Below are 11,058 nucleotides of genomic sequence, written 5' to 3' on the forward strand. Positions count from 1 at the left end.
GGAGTTTTGTTTGTAATTTTAATTACATTAAGGGTATTATGAGTCTTTAATTCTTTATGGTGGAAATTAACTAGATATTTAAAGATAGAATACGAGACAGCAGAGGAGACTGGAGTACTGTACATTAAGAAGATAATTGAATGGGTATACGCAATTAGGTTTAAAGGCCACTCATGAATTGCAGAGGCGAGGGACAGTGTCAATGCCCTAGCTAGCTGGAGAAAGCCCTAGAACAGTGGTTCCCAACCTTTTTGCTGTCATTTCCCCCCTGCACCCAGTTCAACCATCCAGATTTCCCCCTTCATGCCCCGCCCATCCCTCATGCCCACTCGCCTGTCTCAGAAATGGGCATGACACTCCAAATCTCCCCTTGAATATCACGTCTTTGAGAACTGATATGGTCATATCGCAATTGAATGGCTAACAACAAATTGCCGCACGTACTATGAGGACATTTTCTGCTTGTTTTTGTTAGTAGGTAATGTAATTATTTCCCCCCTGGAAGCTTCAAATTTCCCCCCCAGGTTGGGAACCACTGCCCTAGAGACTAACCACACATATATACGAGGGGCAAGTAAAAAATAAGGTTCCCAAATTTTTTGCAGGTATAAGACATTTTTATTGACATAAATAAGTATACAATGTGAAAGCTTATACTTTAAACTATTTTTCTACATAGTCGCCAGATTTTTCTACGCATTTTTCCTGACGAGTTATCCACTTCTGAAAACCCTCTTCGAAGAACTCCGCCGCTAGGCCGTCGATGAACTTGCTGACCGCGTCCTTCACCTCTTCATTTGTATTGAAGCGTTGTCCACCCAAGTGTTGCTTCAATTTCGGAAACAAAGCGACTTCCACTTGTTTCCGAAATTGAAGCAACACTTGGGAGTTCTTCGAAGAGGGTTTTCAGAAGTGGATAACTCGTCAGGAAAAATGCGTAGAAAAATCTGGCGACTATGTAGAAAAATAGTTTAAAGTATAAGCTTTCACATTGTATACTTATTTATGTCAATAAAAAATGTCTTATACCTGCAAAAATTTTGGGAACCTTATTTTTTACTTGCCCCTCGTATAATCAGTGCCCAAGCCCCCTCTCCATCCAAGCTAGGGCCAGGCAATAGCTACCGATGACTCGACAGGTGGACCTATATGCTCCCCCAAATCCTACATCCGTAGCTCACAAGGATGGTGAGTTTGCAGGCACTACAAAAACTATCGAGTTTGAGCAGGACTCGGACCCCAGTCCTGCGATTGCCAGGCAGGGATGTTTCCAATAGGCCATCACAGTCCCTAAAGATGTTAATAGTTGCTAGTTTTTTTTTTTTTTTTTTTTTTTTTTTTTTTTTTTTTTTTTTTTTTTAATTTAGGGTTCATTTCTAATTGAGGAATGGAGTAGTATTTGAAAGTTGACAATGGAAGTGGGATTTTCACTAGATTTCTTGAAATATTCTGTTCCATTTGTTGAAATCTTAGAAAATATTTGACCCTGAGATTTTGGAGTCCTAGAATAATTGTCGACTGTGATTACCTGTATATTGTATGTGGTATAAAACTGGCTATGGTGTCATTTTGATACTGAATACCATTACAGTACCGTAGTTTGTTGTAGTATAGGCAGTAAATGTTCAAAAGATGAAAAAATTTAATCTCAATCCATGGGAATGTGATGTCATCTTCTGAATCTTATCTCGACGTTTATTTGAGATATCGTAAGTTAAGAGCTTTGAAGCACATCGGTGTGAAAACTAGGCTGGTCATTTTTGTCATCATCTCTGCTATAAACAACTAGCTTAGCCCCTCGGGTTTTCCCCCTGAATTAAACGCAATTTTTATTAACACAAACTTGAAACGTACCTTTGCATTTCTCCGTGAATTGAACACAAGTTTTATTAACACTTGAACTTGAAACGTACCTTTGGATTTCTCCATGAATTGAACACAAGTTTTATTAACACACGAACTTGAAACGTATCTTTCTTGCGAGGAAAAGTAAGGCAGACGTACTCCTCACAACCATGATTTAAACCCCCGGTACTATTCCTCTGTTACTAACAAATCCAGCAGAATGCAGCTTCAGGCTCAATAAAACTTGACACAAGCGGTGAGAAGGTTATGTTGAGTTATACCAACAGAGAAACTGAAATGAAGGCTGCTCTTGTCATTAACTCCAGAAGTTCAACATTGCAGCGAATGTTTTCATGTTGAACAGGCTGACATAAGTCTCTTTTCATAGTTTATATAGAAAAGATTGTTTTATTGTTGTTACTGTTCCTAAACTATTTTTGTTTAATTATTCATTACTTCTCTTGTTTATTTCCTTATTTCCTTCTCTCATTGGGCTATTTTTTCCTGTTGTAGCTGCTGTGCTTATAGTATCCTGCTTTTCCAACTAGGGCTTTCCAACAATTATGATCACATAGCTAAATAATTTTCCTTTCCATTGATATACAATGTTATATATTTTGTAGTTTTTATATCCCGGTATGAAAATAATATAAGAGAAAGGAAAAAGCTGATAATTACTCATATGTAAATTACGCCACATGGCGCAGACGTGTATTACGTCATATGGTACTCAAATGGTTGGGTGACAAACTCAGAGAATTGGGTCCAAATCACAGGAAAGTTGAAGTTCGTGATAAGGACAGCTACTTCCCTTAATTTCTTTAGAAATCTTTGTTTTGAAAGAGTTATGCCAGCAGCTCAGTGGCATGACCAGTCTCTTTCTAAACATTATTCAAAAGAAACCTGGTTTGCTTATAAGAATTTCTAGGGTTTCGGTGCTGTGGTAGCTGCTGGTGATATAGTTGAATAAAAGTTTTCTTATAAACAAATTTTCAATCTGGATGCACGAGTTGTTACTTTCTCCTGGTTTGCAGTGAACTAAAATTAAACCAGTTTCAAGTCAAGGTAAGTCTAGTGATTTAAAATATGTTTGTAGGTTAAGGCTTTAGGTTTTTTGCATCTTTCCTTCACTGTCCTGCCTCCTTCTCAATGAGGAAGTCAGCAATATGAATGGCCGTGGAGGATCATAGAAATGAACAGTATTTTAATAGTAAAATTAGCTACTTCTGTAGCAGCTACCATTCATAACATGCCCCGGCTCCTCCTTACTGACTTATTAAGTATGAAAATAAGTAATTTTGATTTTAATTTTTTTTTTTTTTTTTTTTTTTTTTGTTAGGGACAAAATTTGGTCAAAATCAAACAAGTGTTAGATAAATTCCATGTAGAAAATGTGTCAAAATCATAAGATGTTTTCTCCCTTTCCAAATACAAATTTTTCACAAACTAATCTATTAGATCCATTTGATAAATCTTCTAACTTTTATAAGGCTATTGGAAACGTCCCTGCTAGACAATCTGCTGGACTGGGATTTTGAGGCCCGCTCAAACTCGATAGTTTCTTGTAGTGTCTGTAACCTGACCATCCTTGTGAGCTAAGGATTTTGGGGGTGGAGCCTGTATGTCTACCTGCTGAGTCACCAAGAACCATTGCTTGGCCCTCCCTACCTTGGGTGAAGAGGGTGCTTGGGCACTGATCATATTTTTCTAGAATAAAATGATGTTTCCCAAAAAATAGTGGTTTGCTGATGAAATCGGATGCCGTATTTTTAGCTACGATTGAAATGGATGTAGACTCGGCATAATTTTTTCGTTTCGTATTTAATTGACATTAAGAAAACTAATTTTAGTTTCTTCATCTATAAGTAAGTATTGTATAACACGAGAGAGAGAATGAATCAGCTGTTGTAATCGAATGCCGTGTTTTTGTTTCGTGAGAATTTCATCGCCACGACTAACAACAACATACTGTACTGAACTTTACAGTATTATACAGACTACTGTAATATGATAAAGTAAAATTTTTGTAATAACCTATTTTATATGAAATGGGGCTATTTGTTGACTTCTACGGCTGAAAATCGTAGACATCTGAGTTAGGTTACGCTTACCCTAGACCAAAATTTAACACTAAAGACTTACGAACAATCCGCATTACGAACAGACTCTCGGTCAATATTGTGTTCGTTAGTTGGGGACTGTGTATATATGGTCAGTCTCTAGGGCATTTTCACTGTCCCGTGCCTCTGTCATTCATAAGCAACCTTTAAACTTTGTAAGAGTGTAATGGTTGTACCTCAGCAAGCTCGTTAAACTATTTTCTTATAACTATACTGCAGCTGATTTCAAGGGAGGTTGTGGAAATTTGTTATGGGTTATGAAATGCGATTCTGAAATTATCCAAGTCTCTCAGTAGGCAAGTAAACCATGGTTTTCCTAAGTTATAAACAAAGTTGTCCTTGAAGCCCTAAATTCCATCAACTAGATTAATTTGAATCCAAAATTGCAACCATTTCTCCCAGAGTTAATGAAAAGTTTGTCTTTTTGTAAGCTGATTCACTCTCATATTGAGATGAGATATATATGAATAACTTCAGGCCAGTTGGAGAGCGTCGGGAACACGTCTGTGCAGCTCAACGGCCAGAATCAGAATGGAGGCTTAGAGGGCTGTCAGATCCGGACCACCAGTGGACAGTGGGTGACAGTTGCCAGAAACTTGATAATTCTTCATTGGCCGTTACCAGTTATCACCAGTCTTCTTCTTTGTCTACATCTTTTGCCACTTCTATGTGGGGTCGATCTTTTAGACAAAGAAGAAGATTCTGGCGATAGCTGGTAATCTTCTTTGTCTAAAAGATCGACCCCACATAGAAGTGGGAAAAGATGTAGACAAAGAAGATTCTGGCGATAGCTGGTAACAGCCAATGAAGAATTATCAAGTTTCTGGCAACCGTCACCCAGTGTCCACTGGTGGTCTGGGTCTGACAGAAACTTGATAATTCTTCATTGGCCGTTAGCAGCTATCGCCAGAATCTATCCCTAGGAAAGGAGGAAGGTTTGTATTCGGTAGGAAATTACGGTATAGGAAGGAGTTTGATGACGGTAAATTAAAGGTAATGAAAATAAAGTTGTTCTTGTGTCTGCTGCATCTGTATATTTCTGTATCACGAGACTTTGATTATTCATGTCAAACCTTGATGAAGGTAGTGATACCTGTATCAAATTATCCTACGAGGTTCAGTTTTGAAGAAGTACTCGTCATGAAAGTACATACACTTTCAAAACTAATCTGTTCCTCTGCTCCAAAAGAGGGAAGTGTCGTCAATGGGATCGCCACTGGCACAATTAGATGAAAATGAAAGAAATGTATATTATAATGAAGGCAACTATCAGAACGAGAAGTGTGACCTTGGCTACGACTTCCAGCCTCTCGACCGTCATCTTGGGAGACCAGGTAAATAACTTCTGCATAATTGGCACCTCTTCCGGAAATTTCGACAACACCTGCACCTTTGCATCCTCCGTCAGTCGGTTGTCGATCAGGATGTGGAAAATGATAACCACGAAGGTCATCATTACGCAGAACAGCAGCCATATGTCAACCATTTTGAAGTACGAAGTTTTTGGAAGCGAGGCGGAAGCCTGTTAATGAAACGGGAATTATTATTTTATGTTCTATTACTTGAAAACTGATTTAGTATGAAAATATAGAGTTAAATGCGCATTGTAAGAGGCATTTATTTCATCCACATGGAAATCAAACCTGCCTGTGGTTAGAATAACTTTAATTGGACATTTATTTGTAAAAGAAACATTAGATATCTATCAAGAAGTATATTTTCTGTCTAAAGTACCTCTGACAAGTTATTATTCAATGCCTTTAGTTTTGATATAAAAATGAACATCACATTCTTTATGTCTTATTAAGGTATCTCAATGATAAATATTACCATTATGTACAAAATCGGATGAATAACAGCATTTTTCAATTTAAAACTGCTCTGTAATCTTCATCATCTCCTACGCTTATTGACGCAAAGAGCCTCAGTTGGCATTTTCATCAAGGAACACTAAGCAGTACAAGTCTGACTTTTCTCTGCTGAATCCATCTTATGATAATATTAATCTTAATTCTTGAGAAAAGTTATAGATTATATTTGACTTACCAATGATCATACATACATATACCAAGGTACTTCCCCCAATTTTGGGGGGTAGCCGACATCAACAAAGAAACAAAAACAAAAAGGGGACCTCTACTCTCTACGTTCCTCCCAGCCCAACAAGGGACTCAACCGAGTTCAGCTGGTACTGCTAGGGTGTCACAGCCCACCCTCCCACATTATCCACCACAGATGAAGCTTCATAATGCTGAATCCCCTACTGCTGCTACCTCCGCGGTCATCTAAGGCATCTGAGGCAGCAGCAGGGCCTACCGGAACTGCATCACAATCGCTCGCCATTCATTCCTATTTCTAGCACGCTCTCTTGCCTCGCTCACATCTATCCTCCTATCACCCAGAGCTTCCTTCACTCCATCCATCCACCCAAACCTTGGCCTTCCTCTCGTACTTCTCCCATCAACTCTTGCATTCATCACCTTCTTTAGCATAGTAGTGATAAATCACTTAAATGAAAAGAAACACTCTTCCTTCATAATAATAATAATAAAATGAAGACTTACTTGAGCAAATAGAGTGGCCAACACGAGCAGGGCTGTGAGGGCGGCCATGACTCTCACATCAAAGAAGGATTTCCTGAAGAAGAGCGTGAAGTAGCTAATGATGAGGAGGATAAGGGAGGGAATGTAGATGTTCAGAATGGCGTGGCCGTAGAGACGAATCAGCGGTATCCGAACCCTCACGACGCTGGGAAGCTTGGGACCTCCGTAAACCAGTCTCAATTCTCCGATCTATGAAGAGGGATTCCAATTTATTGCATTTTAGAATTTGATTTGAAATGTATAAGTGAACGAAGCACAGGAAAATTGATGATAGTCGCAAGGACTGGAGAAAAATATTGCTAAGATGGTGGTAGAAGAGAATCAATTTGGTAATATACTGTACAAAATTTGATTATTTAAACGTCGACCTTATTGCTGGAGTGTAGGGATGCAAAATTAAGTCTGTTGCGAGTACAAAAGGATGTGGAAATATTTACAGGTTGTGGTGTAAGGATTTGATTATGTTTCCCTCTGCACGCACAACCTTTTGGTCTGCTTTTACATAGAGAGGGTAGTGAAAGAACTAAAAACGGACAACAGACTAAACTATAGGGAAAAGGGTGCATTCCATTTAATACCTGCTTTTGTGGTCCTTGGCCAGTATAATACCAATGATTTTATGTGTATTATGTAATGCAAACCAGTTATAAAATGATAATAGTGATTACACATAGACTGTGTGGTGCAAAACATTCTGTCCGGATATATGATTCTCATCTATTTTTAATATTTTAAAATTTATATCTTGCCAGTTCACCACAGAGGATAGTCAGAACTTGTTTTTAACCACCACTACATATTGGTTTTCATATGAATTTTTATAATGATTGGACAACAGACTTAAGATTTTGAAGAATGTATCGAAGGTGACTATTCCCGTTTTGAAAGGAAGTTGCCGAAGAAATCCCCATACCTCATATTCGTTGAGAATTGTGCTTCCTATGTAGGCGGCAGTTGTGTTTGGGTGGATTTCAAGGAAGGAGACCTGTCCAGACACAATCTGGAGATGCATGTCGCAATGCTGGTCGTCGAAGGGGTAGAGGGTCAGGTCAAAGTTGCAGGTGAAAACTGTACTGTATTTGCGGGACACCGAGACGGGGTTCTCCTCTCCAGAATAGACGTCAACTGGAAAAATACATATTTGTGTAGTAGTAGGAATTACACATATTGTTTGTGTAGTAGTAGGAATTACTGTACATGCATGGTTTGTGTAGTACAGTACTGTAATAGGAATTATACATTGTTTATGCAGTGCTGTACGGTACTGTAGTAGGAATTACACATTGTGTAGTAGTCAGAATTACATGCATGGTTTATGTAGTTCAGTACTGTATAGTAATATGAATTATGCATGGTTTATGTACTGTAGTACTGTTGTAGGAATTACACAGCTTATGGCTTTTGTAGTAGTAGGAATTACACATTGTTTATGTAGTACTGTAGTGGGAATTTCACATACTGTTTGTGTAGTAGAAGTAGGAATTACATATTGTTTATGTAGTATTAGGAATTACTGTACAGTACACTGCTTGTGCAGACGTGGGAATTATATAGCTTTTCCCATTTTATTACAGTACAGTAAAAGCTTTAGCCAACTAAGATCCCTTAAATACTGTACTGGAAGTTTTCTTTTAATCATATTTGCCAGTTTTAGAACTTGAAGAATGAAGAAAATTTTTGATAGCAACATATTAACATGAAGAAAATAAAAAAGTAAAGAAGCAAGTTATATTAATTAAAGGAATCAAACTTATCAAGATCTTGTAGGGAGTTGTTGCTGCCTTTACAAAAGAGCTTCTGAAATGTCTTTTCAGCATCCCCAGCTGCTTTTATTATTTATCCTTTTACTTTTCCCACTTTCTTCCCTCTGGCTGTTTAGCCTCTTGGAAATTTCTACTATGATTTAGCTGCTTCTGCAATTATTTAATGAGCTACCTTAACCCTTTTACCCCCAAAAGGACGTACTGGTACGTTTCACCAAAGCCATCCCTTTACGCCCATGGATGTACCGGTACGTCCTTGCAAAAAAAAGCTATAATAATTTGTTTTTCATATTTTTTGATAATTTTTTGAGAAAATTCAGGCATTTTCCAAGAGAATGAGACCAACCTGACCTCTCTATGACAAAAATTAAGGCTGTTAGAGCAATTTAAAAAAATATATACTGCAAAATGTGCTGGGAAAAAAATAACCCCTTGGGGGTTAAGGGTTGGAAATTTCCAAATACCCCGGGGGTAAAAGGGTTAATTAATTTTCTCCTTTATTTTCTGTTATTTTTGTGCTAAGAATATGCACTGCTGACATGCTTGTGACAAGCATTTTTTGTTTGTATATCAGTTTTGCACTAGCGTATGATACTGTATTCAGCGTTATGAAGCTTCATCTGTGGTGGATAACGGAGGAGGGTGGGCTGTGGCACCCTGGCAGTACCAGCCGAACTCGGTTGAGTCCCTTGTCAGGCTGGGAAGAACGTAGAGAAGAGAGGTCCCCTTTTTTGTTTCATTTGTTTGATGTCCGCTACCCCCCAAATTTGGGGGAAGTCCCTTGGTATATGTATGTATGATATTCTTAAATTCAGGTTTTGGTGTGGCAAAGGTTTTATATGATAACCTCATAATAAAAGGAAACTTATCTTATACTTCTGAGTATAATTAGCACGAAGGGCTTTCAAACCCCATGTTTTCAAGTTTGAAAGAATTATGGGGTAGTGAAGGTTCCACAGACAATTCATACGACATGTCTAATGCCAAAGGGAGAGACATTTAAGATGGTCTTTCAGTTATTAAACGTGGTGTCCTCATGACAGATCCATGTCTCTGCTACCTCAGTTAACCTCTTATTCCTGGATATTTGAGCACAATAGCATAATTTTAAGGGTGGAGAAATTTAGTCCTCACCATTGTAAAGAGGTTCAGAAATCTGTTCCTGCATCATCATTTCAAGAGGTTCAGAAATTTAGTCCTCATCATTGTAAAGAGGTTCAGAAATCTGTTCCTGCATCATCATTGTAAGAGGTTCAGAAATCTGTTCCTGCATCATCATTGTAAGAGGTTCAGAAAACTGTAGGACCAAATTACCATTACTCTCCATCAATGTCATTAAAGAGATGGGCCTCCCACACAACAAGGTGGCTGAAAGTTAACAGGCCGCTCCTTTGACTTGTGTTTTGTGTATTCTGTCAGGACATAATACAGACAGACTATATATTTGGACTTGACTTTGCCAAAATATATAGCTGGATATGAAAGTATTTTCAACCCCACAGAAGAATTGACGTTACTAATTGACAAAAGATGTAAATTATAATTTCTCCTTGACTTCAGCGTAGAGGCTGTTGTTCAGAATTCTACTGAGACATAAATGCGGCAAAGATGGCCAGTGTAGGCATTACTTGGAGGTCTTTGCAGTGTCTTTTTGGCCCCTAGCGGCACTCACTCTTTAGCCTTTTGCAATACAGTACTGCCATTCCCAATTCTTTTCTTCCATCATGCTCTCCAGCTGCTTAACTTTTCTTTTATACTACAATTGTGGGGGTTGAGTTCCTCATTATGCACATGACATACCAATAGTCATTTAAAGGTTTTACAGGCCGCTCATGAATGGCAGAGGCAAGGGACAGTGACATTACCCTATTGAGCAGGACAATGCCCTAGAGACTGACCATATATTGATATGATCAGTGCCCAAGCCCCCTCTCCACCCAAGCTAGGAGTTTGAAGGCCGCTCATAAATGGCAGATGCAAGGGACAGTGACATTGCTCTAGAGATTGACCTTATATACATATGATCAGTGCCCAAGCCCCCTCTCCACCCAAGCTAGGGCCAAGGAGTGGCAGGTAATGACTGCTGATGACTCAGTAGATTGACCTATAAGCTCTCCCAAACTCCCCATCCTTAGCTCACAAGGATGATGAGGTTGCAGCGACCAAAGAAACTAACGAATTTGAGAGGGACTTGAACCCCAGTCTGGCGTTCACCAGTCAGGGACGTTACCACATCGGCTACTACAACCCCATTTGTATGGGATATAAAATCTGTTGAAGAACACATTGAAATTCTTGGTCTATCATTAATTCAACAGTCACCTGGCCGTCTATTTGATTGAGGTAACTTCCAGGTTATTACTTTCTCTTTTACATATTTATTTAACTGTTTGTGAAGTTGTTTATTGTGTGTATGAGCATTATCCTAAAGTAAGTTAATTTATCATTCACAACCTATTGTTTGCTACCTATGTTGACCTGTGAAAGTTAAAAAAGGATTTTTGTTTGCACTTATAATATAGAGTGAGCTCTTTCACAAGGGATAACTGGGTTACTGTTCTCGTATTTTGTTTACTACGAACTGAAATTTATTACTTGTAAAATACTTAATTCTGAAATAGAAAATCTCTAAACTTGGAGACTGATTAGAATAATGCACAATCTAGTCTTGTTATTTTCAATATCTCAAACGGCTTTACTCGTTTTAATACAGAGGTCTATCTCAAG

At 38.4% G+C, this 11,058-nt stretch overlaps 1 protein-coding gene across 1 annotated transcript in view; it reads right to left on the minus strand.

Annotated features, from left to right (window-relative positions):
- Positions 1-4,846: 4,846 nt before the first annotated feature.
- LOC137637883 (uncharacterized) overlaps positions 4,847-11,058 on the minus strand; it is a 16,591-nt gene continuing 10,379 nt past the window's right edge. Inside the window, exons 5-7 of the mRNA XM_068369992.1 lie at positions 7,482-7,693; positions 6,530-6,757; positions 4,847-5,487 (exon numbers count right to left, since the gene is read on the minus strand). Of these exons, the coding sequence (XP_068226093.1) occupies positions 5,191-5,487; positions 6,530-6,757; positions 7,482-7,693 (737 nt within the window). The 3' untranslated portion in view covers positions 4,847-5,190. The remainder of the gene's footprint in view (positions 5,488-6,529; positions 6,758-7,481; positions 7,694-11,058) is intronic.

The sequence above is a fragment of the Palaemon carinicauda genome, chromosome 3 (genome assembly GCF_036898095.1).
Source record: "Palaemon carinicauda isolate YSFRI2023 chromosome 3, ASM3689809v2, whole genome shotgun sequence".
In the NCBI taxonomy this organism is placed as follows: domain Eukaryota; kingdom Metazoa; phylum Arthropoda; class Malacostraca; order Decapoda; family Palaemonidae; genus Palaemon; species Palaemon carinicauda.